The following is a 15,243-nucleotide window of genomic DNA, read 5'->3' on the forward strand; positions in this document are numbered from 1 at the left end:
TCACCATCGTTGATGCCGTAGTCATCGTTATTAACCCTCACCTGTAGAAGGTTTATCGGCTCACAGTCGGCAGGAAGCTGGGTCTACTATCGCTCTCAGACACCTACTGCATTCTTGGCGCTAATTCGAATTGGGACTGACCAATGCTTCTCTTATCTAAGATAAGTCGCTGCTAGAGATACATGACGGCTCTTGCCCCGGTACTGATGAGTATCTTCCGGCTGTGTTCTAAACCCAGAAGAAGCGAACAGAGCCAGCCGCATCATATGTTCCGGCGCTAGATGGACACTTGATAGGGCTCTCGATTCGCCAGCGTGCATTGATTAACCTCCAGCCAGCATCTCTGATCAGATTCATCATCCACAAGACCTTTAAGTAAAGCTTCAGCGGACTCAGAACATACAGAAACTTTGTATTGACTTGACTCGGTGAGATATACAAAGACCCTCACAGAGATACAGCCATGTCATTGCCAAACAGCGCTCCTCACGTGGGTACCGTCAATTACGATCAGGCACAGGTGCCTGGAACCGTCTATCTTATTGATCTAGACGGGCATCTGAACGCTTGTCATGAGAGCCGACATAGCGACATCGTCCTTGTTCCTACCCCATCAGTAAGAAACATTCTCAGATCGTCATTTGGTCCATGGCTGGCTCACCATCCAATCTGCTCAGAGTGATCCCGATGATCCATTGAACTGGAGCCCTGTGCGCAAGCGGGTTGGGCTTCTTTGTTCCATCACCTACTGTACGACGGTTGGTATTTGCTCGGCGGCTCTATACTCCGTTCTGGGCGATATTTCGGCGAATTCAGATCTTTCCCTTGCCGATCTCAACGCAGGAACCGGCTACATGTTCTTGTTCGCAGGCATAGGCTGCTTAGCATTCCAGCCACTCGCGCTTCAGTTTGGAAAACGACCAGTCTATTTGATGAGCTTACTTGGGAACCTTGGAATGATGCTTTGGGCACCGTATACGACCTCAAAAGGAGAATGGTTCGCTAGTAAAATTCTGCAGGGGTTGTTTAGCGCACCGTTGGAGAGTCTCTGTGAAATAACTATTGCCGACCTGGTGAGTAGTTAATATTCCTGGCTTTTACAGCATTCTTTAACTGATCCATCGTCTAGTATTTTGTCCACGAGCGTGGCTTCTACATGTCCTTCTATGCCCTTGCCCTCTCCGGGAGCAGTATGTCTGCGCCAATATTTGCTGGTCTGATTGCAGCTGGACAGTCTTGGAAATGGGTATTTGTAAGTTGTAAACATGGAATTTGAGATGGCTTTTCCGTTATTGGACTTTGGAAACTGATGACGGCCTCCAGTTCTGGTGCGCGATATTGTGTGCTGTCACAATCGTTGTGCTTTTTTTTTTCTTGGAGGAGATAAACTATAAGCGGTTAAATGTACCCGTTGTCCTAGGCGGAGTTAATAACCCGATCTTGCTGGAGGCAACTTTGTCCGGAGATAGAAAACTAGACACCGGTACCGTCTAAAGTAATATGAACCCTGGTATCGAGTCGAAAGGGACATAGGTTACGTACCTAAAATAACGATCTTTCTTGGATAAGTTGAAGCTTTTTGACCGGGTACGAATGGGATCTAACGGAGCCTTCCTACCTATGCTTTGGCTCCCATTTAAATGCATGCGGCTTCTTTTGATCGTTTTCTGTGGCTTCTATTACGGCTCGAGCTTAGTCTGGTACAACGTACTCAACGGTACCGCAGCCCTAATACTGGAGGGCTAGTATGGATTCTCGACGACTGCTATCGGTGCCTCCTTTGTGGCTCCCCTCCTTGGTGTGTTTGCTGGCTCCGCGTACACGGCATATTTCGGCAATCCATGGACACTGTATCAAGCACGTAAGAACAACGGCATACTCGAGGCCGAGCATCGCTTGTGGCTCCTGACGCCACCGATAATGCTTCTACCGTTGGGGTTGGTGCTGTGGGGCGTGGGAGCGGCACAGAAAGTCCACTGGTTCGGCGTGCTCTTCGCTATGTTCATAGTATCCGGCACGAGCGCGCTTTCAGTACAAGGCTCGACTACGTACTGCATCGAAAGCTACCACCTAATCAGCGGCCAGGCCATGGTTTCCATTATGCTGATTCGTAATACGATGAGTTTTGCTGTCAACTACGGGCTAACAACCTGGGTCACAAACATGGGGCTCCAGAATGCTTTCATCCTTGCCGCGGTCGCAGGTGCATTTCAGACGGCGTCGGTGCTTCCCGTCATTAAGTGGGGTAAGGTGTTGAGGAAACGGAGTGTTTCAACTTACTTCAAGTATGCAAACCTTTGAGTATTAGTTTGCCCTGCATTGTTGCCATCAATTTCACGAAGTATGCTACTTGGAGTTGGAGAGTGTTGTTACTGTCGTGCGATTCTCTGTTTCCAATATGCGAGTAGTATTTGTAAGCACATTATGGGGACCATCCCCTTATTGGTAGATGGCCCCAGCTAGTACGTCTCTTGGTTTAATCTTTGATGTGGGGCATTCAATAGGGACGCATGCTTCTCTAGAACGCGTCACATTATTTACCTCTGCTTAAGGTAGCTCAAGCAAGCAGCATCTCCCTGTGAAGGCAGTGAATGCAATTGTGTCAATACGTCTGTTGCTGTTATCCTACTAGGCTGTGATCATAATACCCTATTGGACAACCTCTCATAGCTATGAAAAGCTACCTTCTCTCTGCTCGGCCTCTACGATCCCAAAAGTTGCCCTATCTCTGGTGCGTTGCTGGAAGTTATAGCGCACCAGACCCTGCTGGTCGCAATAGGCAATTAATCAAAGCTGGGACAGTGAGAACTTGTTACAGATCTGTTTCAGGTAGTGAATGTATCAAAAGATTGATATGCTAGACACCTCATTATGGGCTTACGAAGGCCCAGGACGCACAAGATAATTAGTCATTAGACCCCATTCGGCCCCGAAAGTCTCTCATCTCCACTATTTTGGTTGATTGGTACAACGAGTCTTGAAAAATGCGTCCGGACAATATCCGTAATATCGGACCTTGTTTCTCGCTGTTGGGCCAGCCAATGAATAAGCTCGGAAACGTTCACTCTTTTGGGATAGCTTCTTGGACTGCCATTTGTAAGCTGATGTAAATCCCCAGCAATGTTCCTTGGCCTTATAAATCCTGCCCGACATATTGGTTTTTTGATCATCGAGTAAGGTAAATAATCTCAATTCCATATATACATTTGCTTCCATATCCTTTGAGCCATCTCAGAATCGCACATCTCTTTATTCACCAAGCAGATACGAGACAGCAGTTGCTTACCATGACTCCCGCCACATTCTCCTCTTTGGTCGAGGCCCGGTACCAGAATCACACCGCAAACGCCCAAGATGGCCCCCACACGCCAACCATCGAGTTACTATTGCGTCACCAATCAGTCCGCAAGTTTCTCTCTGATGCCCTCCCTCCAAATGCACTAGAAATGTTTGTCGCAGCTGGCCAGAGTGCATCAACCTCTTCTATGCTGCAGAATTGGAGTCTTATTGCCATCCAAGACCTAGCACACAAGGATGCGGTTGCTACGCTCTGTGGTGATCAGGACTTCATCCGCCAAGCGCCTCTTTTTCTCATTTTCTGCACCGATCTACATCGCATGAGCCACCTTTGCGAGAAATACAACCAGACAGGCGAGGCACTTGATAAACTGGATCTGTTCATGCAAGGCACGCTGGATGCCGCTATCGCGGCTCAAAACATCACCATCGCGGCTGAATCTCTCGGGCTTGGCGTATGTTACGTAGGAGCGGCACGAAACAATGCGGCCCAACTGGCACAGCTTTTGCGCATCCCTGAGCGCTGTGCTCCCGTTTTTGGGCTTGCCGTCGGAAAGCCTGACCCTGTTTCAAACCCTCCTGCTATTAAGCCACGTTTACCTATCGGAGAGGTTCTCCATCGTGAGCGTTGGAACGATGATAGGCAAGACGAACTTATTGCTTCTTACGACGACGCACTGGGTGCTTTTTACTTTGGTCAGGAGAAACTTGGACGGAAGACTTGGAGCGATCATACGAGCCGCCATGTGTCTACTACTAACCTTGATGGACGCGAGGTTTATAGAACGACTTTGGGTAATCGAGGATTCAAGCTTGATTAGTTAATGCAGAAGAAGTAGTGTATGGGTCTACCTGGATCACGTCTTAAGTTGGAGACTCACGGTTGCTATTTGGTCACGAGTTAGAGCACGCAGCAATGGGCATACGGAGTGTGGTAAAGTGGCTTAACCTAGAGAAGTGAAAATAGACAAAAGAGAAAGATCTATGTACAGGACGTAAGTGAATCCTGTGAGCTTGCCACAGAAATTAAAGTTTCGACTTTTCCATAGGTCATGTTCATCCTCTGTTTCCGTTATCAGCTTTAGAAAGTCTATTAGCGTTACTGTAGTATAACGTAGGGAGGCCGAACGTAAGGTTATGGTTATGCCAATAGCTACTCGCTCTATAACGAGGTAGATTTTATTATACTTGCGATTATCTATAATAGGAGTACTTTATTAACAGACGTAGGATCTCGTTAGACGTAATTTATAGGCAATAGGTGCGGAAAAAAGCCTGAGATATTAAACATAGAATTATAAGTGACCTTTATTACCGTTCTCGTAATACTACCTAGTCTAATAAGCCGTGAGGAAAGGCCCCTAGTACCTTATGAGAAGTATAATAACGCATTTTACTATATCCTAAGTATGCTTATCGTTTCTATATACTAATTAAATAAGATTAAGATATATATAGGAGCGTTAATAACTTATTATTATAGGCATACCTACTTACGAGAGTTACTGTTATGCCTCTTAAGCTTAATAAAAGAAATTAAGTTTACTAACCAAGCTCTACCGGTGATTTATCCCTGTTAGAAGCTCGATTCCGGTAACTAAGCGGAACCCGATTCACTCCTCAGCTTCCAGAATACTAGCTTGGTCCTATCTTGAGCATAGGCAATCTCGTAGTACGCAAAACATGTGTCTCAGAGGGATCTCAAATCGTGGTCAAAGTAGCCTGTTTGATAGAGGAGGGAAGATACCATAGAATCGGGCCATTGATTAAGCAAATGCTCATTCACCTTTTCACACAGATCCCATTCCTGTGAACGGTCATGCTTCAAATCTTCCTCCATCACGGGCAGATATATCGGTTCCATCGTCATCTCTCCAAGGCGATTTGGCCCACCAAAACATAGAGTGTCCATGCAGAGACACAGAAGGTGCACTTGTAGACTCTAGTTCGCATCCCTTGCTGCAACACCCTGCCCGCCACTTGTAATTGCTCTGCTTATTCTTCCTTATTGACCGGGAGTGACCAGGCTGCCAGAGTCCTGCGTTCTGACTCACTTTCGTGGGCTAGTAAGATTGGTTCATTAGGCTTTGATATTCTCTATTATTATAGCTATACCCCAATATCATAGCCTTTTACTATTGTTTTTTCTTTTAACTAGTAATAATTATAGGAAGAAACCTTAAAATAGTATTATAGGTAAAGACCTAAGATAAATATTAGTTACAAAGGCCGATATTAGTATTATAACCCTCCCTAGAACTATTCTTATAGAAGATAGTTTATAATTAGTAATAAACCTAGTAAACTTATATTTAAAACCCTGATTATTATAGTCACCCTTATAACACCTACCTAGACTTACCCCCCTATTTTAAATATTATCTTAACGAGGAACTCTCTTTTACTAGGGCTTATGGCCGCGGGTATTAGAATAGGCGTTAGTTTAAGCGTTCTTTATCTAGTCTCTATAATCTTTCTTTGTTTCTATTATTATAAGTATCGTAAGACTATTAATATAAAAGCTATTAGCCCCGGACCTTGAAGAGATTATAGGGAGATAGTAAGATATTGAAAAGACTATAATCCCCCTTACGTAATGAACTATTCGGAATATTGGGTAGAGTAGCTTGCTAATCATCACTATACGCACCGTATAGGGGACCTCAAAGAAGACTTATAGCATCGTCGACAACTTCCTCCTTGGCCAAGGACTTTTAATGATCGGCGCTGAAGTTGAGAAGAGATTGAAACATTTAGCACAGCTACCAGACCATTAAGATTCACAGGTAACTTCTGGGCTGCACTTCTCCGAAAAAAAAAGGCGTGAATACTTGATTGATACGTGTCTAAGCAATTTGGGGTGTCGAAGATTGATCTTCAAAAGCAATATACGAAACAAGACAAATGACCAAGAGCAGCGCAAAGCAGGGATTAACCGTCTGGTTGATTCACAAGAGCATTTGAGCATACATTGTGCTTCTCTTTATGCGGGCTGCAGGCCCACAAGAGCTCCCGGAGCGGGGAATTGTTTGCCGTTAATCTCCTGCTCACTGAAGAGGAAGTTGCGGTCGTTTTCGAGGTCAGCAATAACGCGCCTCTCATTCTGCGGCGGATACTGCGAGGGCGTTTCCGGCTTGGGGTCGACTAGGCAGGCTCGACCATCAGCGGCTTTCACGTAGTCGGCGTTGATGCCAGGGGTTGTCCAGAAGACCATATTCGGGTCCAGCTCAGATTTGAGTGCAGAGAGACGGCGGTAATTTGAGCCCCAAAAAGAAGTCGACCATTCGAGCTCATCAGTGCTGGCCTGGTCATCTTGTCAGCGTAGTTCTCTTATTCAGGGCACGATCAACAAACCTCGCAGATATATGTGCCCATGTCTGGCGCGAGCTCGCGGAGCTCATCAACGTTGGTGGTATTAGATTTGAAGCCGTTTAGCAAGACGGTAGCCTTTCTCCAGCCGGGGTTGACGGCAGTGTTCGATCCATTTCCAACCGCCATGCCGGGCGATGTCATCAAGACGCCAAAGTTTCCTCCCGTCTTTCGAAGCGCGTGTGTAAGATTGGGGCTCTTCAAGTGCTCGTCGCCAAGGAGACGACTGTCAAAGGGGACGACGCCATGATTGCGAGGTAAGTCGGTAGAATTAAAAGCCTCGAGCTGTCCGTATGTTTCCTGGAAGAACTCCTTGTAGCTATCGAAATGGAAATGTTTGCTCTGAAAAGGAGTCATGCCTTCATATGTCTGCATCTTTTCGAGAATTGGTCCCCAGACTTCGTTCGCATCTTGCGCGTTCGCCAATGGTCCCGGGTGGATGGCGTGACACCTGATGTTGTCGTTGAGGACGAATAAGTACGCGGAGATGCCCTTCTCCTGGAGTTCCGGCAGCACAGAAAACAGGTATGCCAGTGCTTCGCTGGTAGGAGTTTTGCCGCTCTCTGCATCGGTGTCGTTAATCACGAGGGTGGAGTTAATGTACCAATGGAAGCCGAGGATGGGAATAGTAGGATACACTTTCCATGTTGCTTCGACGACAACGCCAAACGTACCGCCTCCGCCACCTCTGATAGCCCAGAAAAGATCAGAGTTGGACACTTCATTGGCGACGCGGAGTTCGCCGTCCGGCGTGACAACTTTAGCCTCAAGCCACTGGTCTACACCAAGGCCATACTGTGCAGTGAGGGGCCCATATCCTCCATTTTGACCCCATCCACCCCCGATGGCCACTCCTTGCTATTGCAAGTTAGTTTTGGGAAAGTGTCAAAAGTACGGAGTTCATACAGCTGTGCCGCCCACAATGAATAAGCCAGAGGATTCTAGACCGTAGTTTATAGCCAGACTTCCCATGGCCGGATTGAACGTGACTGCCGCCTGTGAACCACTTTCGGGTTCGATCGTCTTCAATTCCTCATCAGCCGCAGGGCTCTCAACACCCTCCTTGGTTGCAGTGAACGACTTCAAGACTCTGGCTCCTCTAAGAAGCGACAAGTCAATGATTAGTCCGGAACCGGCGTCGCTGCGGCCGAGTTCGTCATGCCCGGTTGTGATGATAGTAAGGCGAATGTTTTTCGAGGCGGCGAACTTGACGGCGTTTTGAACCTCCGAGTAGCTCTTGGCGCGGATACGGTAGTTAGGAAGGGGTCCGTTGGCGTCGCTTGAAGTTTGGTTGATGATTCCGGGTAGCCTTGCTTGCCACTCCTCAGCCGTGGGCCAGTCGTCGTCAGTAAGAAGCTTGGAGCATCCAGATGGCGCAACAGCCGCTGAGCAAGCTTGAAGTCCGAGAAAAATGATGAAACAACGAATGAACGAGTGGTTAAAGTGTGCCATTGTGGAATTATTATTGAGATTGTGCTTGTAGTACAGAAAGAGGTTTGAGGAACGAGACCTTGAACCAATATATATCTACCTGTCTGTCTCCTAGATATCCACACTCCACAAATGAGGTTGCCTGTGGTGTCTTCCTTCAGAGCTTCTACAAAGTGCTTGTCGTCTTTCTCGTTTTTTACTGGCCCCTCGCCATCGCTCTCGCTCGCATTCGTGTAAGTAATCCGAGTCCGCACCTTTTCGTTTGCTCCCTTCTGTTCGGATTACTCGGCTGTGGGCACTTTCAGACTCTGGAGACAAGTGATAAACCTGACTCTGGCACCGGAACCACCCGATAAATCCGAATACGATAGCGAGACTCCATGTTGCTTCCAGCTGTTGCAATTTTTGTACCTGTCGTGCAGAAATCAGTGCAGTGGCAAAATGCTCGATTACAGAAATCTTTCTACCATGTTCTCTGCGAGCTCGCATTGTCGCTGTATATGAGACTCATCTATTTATGGCTCTTTGCATAACGAATATCGAGAACGTCGACACATTTTCAACTTCTGCTGGATTGCCGTCTGAGACAGACCTGGGGCATACAAGCTTACCCAAGAAAGTCAGCACAGCCAGGTTTGGTTTCAAAGTTGATTCCATGTCCCAGCTGCCGTACGAATACAGCTATCAACTTGCTACGTGACAAACTGGAAGGTTTAATACTCTACATCACAATAGGGTTTGCTGCAAGAGTCGTATAGAAATGACCATGTTTTGTAGAGCCAACGTGAAGCACGACCACACTCAGCAGCTATCACCCGATGTTAGACGAGACGTGGGAGCAAAAGAAGAGAACCATCGCTGCTGATAAGGCGAAACCTAAATAGCCAGCTTGAAAAGCAGGAACCGTCAACTATATATCACCCTCCTTCGTATGAGTGCCTTGGGCTTGCTGCTCGCATCAACAATTTTCAATCATCGTGTCTGCTCGTTTTCAGAGTTTCAATCCGCCAATCATCAATCTGGTATAAGTGCCATGAGGATCGTACTTCTTGTTTATCCGATTGAGCCTTTCAACGTTTGTAGAGTCGTATCCCGAGAAAACATCCTGAGTATCACCTGCATTATTGAGAGGCACAAAAGGCCACAAGACACCTGCCAACTTGACTTCCAACTCAGAATTGACACCAGCGATTAGCTTGGTCATGAGCTCAGTCTCGTTCTTGAAAGACCAAGAAAAGGTCTGTTCACACATGAAGTACGGCCCAGCGTCGGCATTGACGCCCATCGGGTCCCCGGCAGGATCTTCGCCTCGGTTATTGACGAGAAAAGACTTCGCAATGGGATTCATTGCGAGTGTAGCGATGAATCCGGTGATTCCAGTACCATGCTCTTTTGCATAGTTGAAAAAGGTGTCGTGAGCTTCGTACATGGTGTCTAGATTCGCCAGGATGGTGAAGCCATGGAAGCGGAAGTTCTGACCGTGAACCCGATCAAAGCCCTCGTCAGATTCCGCAGTCCAGTTGGCCATGGTTCGAATAGAGAATGTGCTAGAGATCTGAGAGGTTGCTTTCGGAGGGAGGAAATCTGCAAGAGATCCAGGGGTGGTGTCATTAGCACCGTTGTAGAATAGTTTTGCCGAATAAGTGATGTTGGAACTAGCAGCTGGCACGAAAGAAATTGTCGGGAGGACAAAAGCTCGCTGATCGAGCACACCGTTCTGACTGAAATCGAACAAGTTCTTGATGAAGGAGTCTCTTTGGCCAGCGCCATAGCCTACACTGCCGACAGCAACTTCTGCCGCCTCGACGGTCTTTAGGTCGAATCTAGTGACAATAGCAAAGCTGTTACCGCCGCCACGAAGTGCCCAGAAGAGATCAGAATAGTCGTTAGTAGCGGTAACATACACGACAGAGCCGCATGCCAAGACAACCTAGGATTGCATTAGCAACGACTTCCAGGTGTCCAGCCAAAAACTTCTTACCTTATAGCCAATGACATTTGCTGAACCCCAGCCATGTTCGTTGCTCAAGAAGGACATGCCCCCTCCTAGCAGAAAGCCAGGAACACCAACAACGCCAATGCGGCTACCCACCGCGGTCAACCCGTGAGGGGATAGATATTTATACACATCTGACCAATCATGGCCGGATGCGACCGAAACGGAAGTCCCATCATCGGAGAGTTCAAGGCCGGTCAGGTTTTGGGTCGATAACAGTACTCCGCTGGAATTGATGTTTGCGGCCCCTGGAACTGGCATCCAACCGCCTCCGCGCACCGCGAAAGGAACATTTTGCTTCGATAATTCCTTCACAGCATGTCCCATTGCTTCCGAGGTGTCTGGCATAAAGATACACGCTGGTCTCAGCCACTCTTCGGCGCTAAAGTAATCTGCGACAGTCAGTATGCTTGCAGTCTCCGAAATAATGAACAAAGACCTTCAATCTACCCTCATTGACGAATGAATAGTGTGCATTGTTTGGTAGAACGATTTGTTCCGGATAGTTGTGTTGTAGGATCGAGCAGACTAACGTAGTGTTTCCGTTTGTCGAGCTTGCAACTAACGGCAAGGACGTCAACACAGCAAGTGCTATAGTCGGACTGAATTGATTGCCTATCATCATGAAAGTTTGAAGGAAGACAATAAATGCCAGAGAAAACCAACAGAGAAAGTCAAATAAGGCAAAGCCGAAGGTGCTTCAGTTTAATTATCAAGTCCAAGGAAGCCTGCGCTTTAGAGTGGTACGGTGCGGTGAGGTCGCATTTAAACGAGACTGGACCGGAAAGCGCGTTTCCAAAGCTCGTATCTCCGGCCCGCCTTGAGATTCATAGCCAAAAATGATGGGTTTGCCACTAAAAACAGCTTTTCGCTTTCGGCAGAAAATCGACAACATCAGTAAAGGCCCGCGGAGATGGGGATGCGCAAGCATGGAAATAATAGATGACGCGGCATCCGGGCAGAAAGCACAGCCTCTTAGTCCCGACCGAGAGTCAAGATAGTCTTATCGGCAGTTATGAAATTAGCTTAGGGTCTTGATCTTCTAAAATCTTTTCTATAAAGTAATGGGCGATCTTGTAGTAGCCTCGATAGTTATCCCGACTCTAGCGAGTCCTCGACATAAGGCTAGATAGCATGAAAAAATAGCTCGACCTCGGGTTCGTTTTCGCGATGAATAGAGAATACGAATCCGGTTGAATCCATACTTATAGTAGACTGACATGGGTCCAGTTGACTTAAGGTCTTATGGTGACGATAGCAGTAAGTTTACAAAACTCCTTCGTCCAAATTTGATATCTGAATACGGATACGTGTAATGGGCGGCCCGATCTACATTGAATACGTGTATTTCGCCGGCCCGTGCCGAATACGTGGATTATGGCACACAATGCTAGATCCCAGCCGAGCTAAGCTTACGGAACTAGGAGCTTAGACGATGCCGCACCTACTTAATTACCGATAAATCCGAATGACATAGTGACAACGTCATTCTCCTTACTGATGATCAATCTACTATGAGGCGGGGGGGGTATCATGAATCCCAGTTCCATCTGCCTTCTATTCCATAAAACCATTTCACATAACCTACCTAGCCTCTGCCCTGCGTTGCCGATCTCTTAGCGGATTTGGAGATGACTGCTCACACGGCAGTCTTTCTCTGCCTTGCCTGCGTGTCTGCCTAGGTGATAAGTTCTATGGTGAATTATTCTTTTCCTTACCAATATTTACATAAGTCTTTTATTTCCTTACGCAAAATGCCGTCCTCATTGCTTTCAGAATGCTGTTGTGAATTTCTGACATGCAGTGGTTTTTCAGGTAGCCCTGGAGATGGGCTCAGGACGTCGTGATTGTAGCAGCGACATAGCGAGCCCGCAGGATGACCCTGTCAAAAATGACTCTCTCATTGGAATCCTTCCCCTTGAATTGAATAAGACCTCCGCCAAATAATATCATCATCTCTTGACTGACTTTTAAGGCTTGTCCGTCCATATAGCCAACCCTGACTGTCGTAGACGCAGTTGTAGCCCCTCTGAGATGTATTGATATCGAATCGCTCGGGTGCCATACTACAGAGCTGGTCGAATGCAAACTTTCTCATGAGACATCCAAAAAGCGTGGAGCCCAAGACACAAGGTCCAGTATCCTGTGCAGCGGGCACTTCTGTGGATATCGCTCATGTCCGAGCCACGTTTGAGAGGCCACATCGGCGGATTGGTTGCATTCGAGTCCTCCCAGCACTAATGTCTGGATTCAGTCAACTTGATATTCTTGACGAGTCTTTGTCTTGGTTAATCAACCCGATATCTTAGTTGCGCTCTATAGTGGACCGTTGAAAAGGATTGTTAGGCGGTGCCAAAGTTTGGCTTCTAGCTGTTTTGCCCCTACGGATTTGAAAAAATTAATAGGTTCTGAACGACATACTCGAGCCTTATGAAAAGTCTAGTTTTTTTAAGTCTAAGGGTCACCAGTTCCACCTGGTCAGCAAAAGTGATTTCCTGCTAGAAAGGCACTGGTCGAAAAGTCCTTGACTGCCGCCTCAATCTTGGCTATAACTTCTAAAACATGCTTTCCGAAAGTCGGGAAGACCAAGGTACATAGTGCAGAATTTCATTTTCGGCACGATCTCAACACATGCGCGGTGTTCATATGTGAGTGTTGGTGTGCGAAAAGACTGTTCGGGTTGGAATGATGCCTGCAAGATGAGATTAATCGTTAGTTGCGAGACAGATTTTATTGCTTGCCTTTTGGTTTCCACAACTCATGACCCTGGAAGAGTATACGAACACAACAATTCTTTTCGGAAATGGGAATACAGCCCTAAAATGGTCTGGCGCGCTGCGCCAAGGTGCGTGCTTGGAGATGTCACTGGCGCTCCATGCATATGATGCCACTTACTACGGGAGATATTGGCAGCTCATGATCATATCGATAATGTTATATTTATCAACGGGGAGTCGTGGTAATTGGAACCTGTGGATACCCATCTATTTTCTTATACGCCCAAATGCGCATGCGCTGTGCAGTGCTGTGTCCGCGGCCCGACTACCCTTCATCCAACCTGCTACGTCTGTTTGCTGCGTCGAGCAGAAGCTTGAACCGGTGTACTCCTGCAAGCGCTCTAGATGCCGCTTTAACATCTCCCATAACTTTTCGAACTTTTGAGCGGGGTCTCCGCGGGGGATGATAGGAATCCTTCGCCGTTGGCTATCCTGCGCCGTTGGAACGGCCGATCTGTTCCTTTGGAGGACGGATCCTTCGCTCGAGGGAGGGTAAACCGAAGAGCACCGGTTCTACATTAGCATCGGACTTGGCGTTAATGGCCTATCATGACTTGGCTTCCCAATGGTAAGGCAGAAATGGGAGCCTCAAAACAAGGCAATGATCTCCTGTATTCGATCAATCTGACATCTTAGTTACTTTTATTCAATTCATTTGAGCTATATATGCAGGAGTAGCTTTCTCAACATCCTAACAAATGGGTAAGGCGTAGAGGTCTTTGACGTTATCGTCGTCGGTGCTGGTGAGTGGACGGTTTCCGATATTTATTCTCTACCGTTAGCTTGCTGATAGTTCACACACGTTATTATAGTTTAATGGCGGCTCGTACATACTTGGAGCTGGCTTCTGAGACAAATCTCACCATTGTCGATGACAGCAGCACAATAAGTGGGGTCTGGTCTAAGGAGCGAATTTATCCCAGCCTGTTTGCTCAGATCAGCCACCCATTGTTCGAATACTCCTTCTGCCCGATGTCCAAAGATGATATCTCGCCTGATGACTTCGTCTCCGGAAAGACGATACACAATTACTTTGACAGTTTCGCCAGAGATCACAACCTACTGCCTAGGCTCCGCCTCCGGACTCGCGTGACCAGGGTCGCAAGGCGGCCAGCCGCCTCGGAAGGATGGATCCTCGATATCAAAGGTGGAAAATGCCTGATATGCGACAAGCTCATCTATACTACAGGAGCTAATTCTAGTCCTATTAGTCCCAAATGGCCCAGAGACAACTTCTAGAAGCCCGTAATCCACTCGCTTGAGCTTGGATCGTACTAAGAGTATATTTCGAGCAGTGTGCAGAGAGCTATATCGTGGGTCGTTCTAAGTCATTATACGACGCTGTTTACTATCTGCTATGCGAGGTTAAGAAGGTTAACTAGGTCATGCGTAATGGGCTATCCGGCCCGTCCAGCCTTTATGCCCCGACGTTCTTGGGGCTATGGAATATTGCCGACTATATCTTAACTCGGTTCGCCTCAAGCTTTAGTCTATGCATCATGTTAACATCTGGAATGCCTTACAGCTCTTTCTAACGAAATGCCCTCGGACGTGTGTTGATAAATATTTATTAGAGAATCTCTAACTACCTGTCCGTATCACATGCAGAATATTGGAAGATGCCGAATGCTGAGAAGTTTCGGCCGAGACTATATAGCGATGGACGAGTATTGTAGTATCAAAATCTGAGACTTAGCTGACGAACCCGTCATTCAGAGTATGCTGGGGAAGCGGCGGTATTGGTATTGCTACCGCCCCTGATTTTTGGAAAGTCTTTCATCGAGGCGATGTTACGATTTATTCGACGAAAATTGAGTGTCTATCGTATTACGACGTTGTTAACTTGAAGAACGGATACTCTGTAGCAACTGATATTGTGATTCATTGCACCGAATTTGATAAGCAAGGGATACGATACTTTTGATTACGAGCTCCTTACGGAGCTCGGTTTATAGTACGACACTAAGGTGTTCTCACGGTGGATAGTGCTAGACGAAAAGGCTAAAAGGGCCGTTGACGAGCTTCTTCCGTATCTTAAAACTGCCCCGGAATAATGTAACGACGTGAAAGCTACTGGAATGGCGGAATCAGGGTCTAATAGACGTTTTCGCCGTCTGGTCGTACCTGCGTTGGCGACACGGGACGAACGATTAATACTCTTTCTTGGGTATATTTATTCGGCGTTTATACTACCGGCGGCTGAACTCTAAGCGTTTTGGGGAGTTTCTTGGATATTTAGGTGTCGAGATCTCCCTTCTAGCAGCGCTTATACTTAAATAAATAAATTAAATATAAGGTTTATATTTAATTATTTAATTGATTTTTCGTACTATATTTAATTATTCAACTTATTTAATAAATAATTAATTAATT

General features: G+C 46.7%; 5 protein-coding genes across 5 annotated transcripts; 3 read left to right on the top strand and 2 right to left on the bottom strand.

The window, feature by feature from the left end:
* Nucleotides 1-463: 463 nt before the first annotated feature.
* On the top strand, nucleotides 464-2,301 carry CABS01_08327 (uncharacterized protein; the record flags this gene model as incomplete). The annotated part of the gene is made up of 4 exons (XM_060541687.1): nucleotides 464-616; nucleotides 678-1,073; nucleotides 1,130-1,252; nucleotides 1,747-2,301. 4 exons carry the CDS (start codon nucleotides 464-466, stop codon nucleotides 2,299-2,301), a joined length of 1,227 nt encoding a protein of 408 aa, XP_060401844.1.
* Nucleotides 2,302-3,287: 986 nt separating this feature from the next.
* On the top strand, nucleotides 3,288-4,118 carry CABS01_08328 (uncharacterized protein; the record flags this gene model as incomplete). Its single annotated transcript, XM_060541688.1, has 1 exon — nucleotides 3,288-4,118. The coding sequence occupies one exon, from the start codon at nucleotides 3,288-3,290 to the stop codon at nucleotides 4,116-4,118; it is 831 nt and encodes a 276-aa protein (XP_060401845.1).
* Nucleotides 4,119-6,280: 2,162 nt separating this feature from the next.
* On the bottom strand, nucleotides 6,281-8,118 carry CABS01_08329 (FAD binding domain-containing protein; the record flags this gene model as incomplete). Its single annotated transcript, XM_060541689.1, has 3 exons — nucleotides 6,281-6,601; nucleotides 6,652-7,524; nucleotides 7,573-8,118. 3 exons carry the CDS (start codon nucleotides 8,116-8,118, stop codon nucleotides 6,281-6,283), a joined length of 1,740 nt encoding a protein of 579 aa, XP_060401846.1.
* Nucleotides 8,119-9,088: 970 nt separating this feature from the next.
* On the bottom strand, nucleotides 9,089-10,420 carry CABS01_08330 (FAD binding domain-containing protein; the record flags this gene model as incomplete). Its single annotated transcript, XM_060541690.1, has 2 exons — nucleotides 9,089-10,027; nucleotides 10,079-10,420. The coding sequence occupies 2 exons, from the start codon at nucleotides 10,418-10,420 to the stop codon at nucleotides 9,089-9,091; spliced, it is 1,281 nt and encodes a 426-aa protein (XP_060401847.1).
* A 2,999-nt stretch (nucleotides 10,421-13,419) lies between these two features.
* On the top strand, nucleotides 13,420-14,924 carry CABS01_08331 (uncharacterized protein; the record flags this gene model as incomplete). Its single annotated transcript, XM_060541691.1, has 3 exons — nucleotides 13,420-13,438; nucleotides 13,578-13,613; nucleotides 14,857-14,924. 3 exons carry the CDS (start codon nucleotides 13,420-13,422, stop codon nucleotides 14,922-14,924), a joined length of 123 nt encoding a protein of 40 aa, XP_060401848.1.
* Between the last annotated feature and the right edge of the window lie 319 nt (nucleotides 14,925-15,243).

Source organism: Colletotrichum abscissum (genome assembly GCF_030869225.1).
Source record: "Colletotrichum abscissum strain IMI 504890 chromosome Unknown Scaffold_19.1, whole genome shotgun sequence".
NCBI classification, from domain to species: domain Eukaryota; kingdom Fungi; phylum Ascomycota; class Sordariomycetes; order Glomerellales; family Glomerellaceae; genus Colletotrichum; species Colletotrichum abscissum.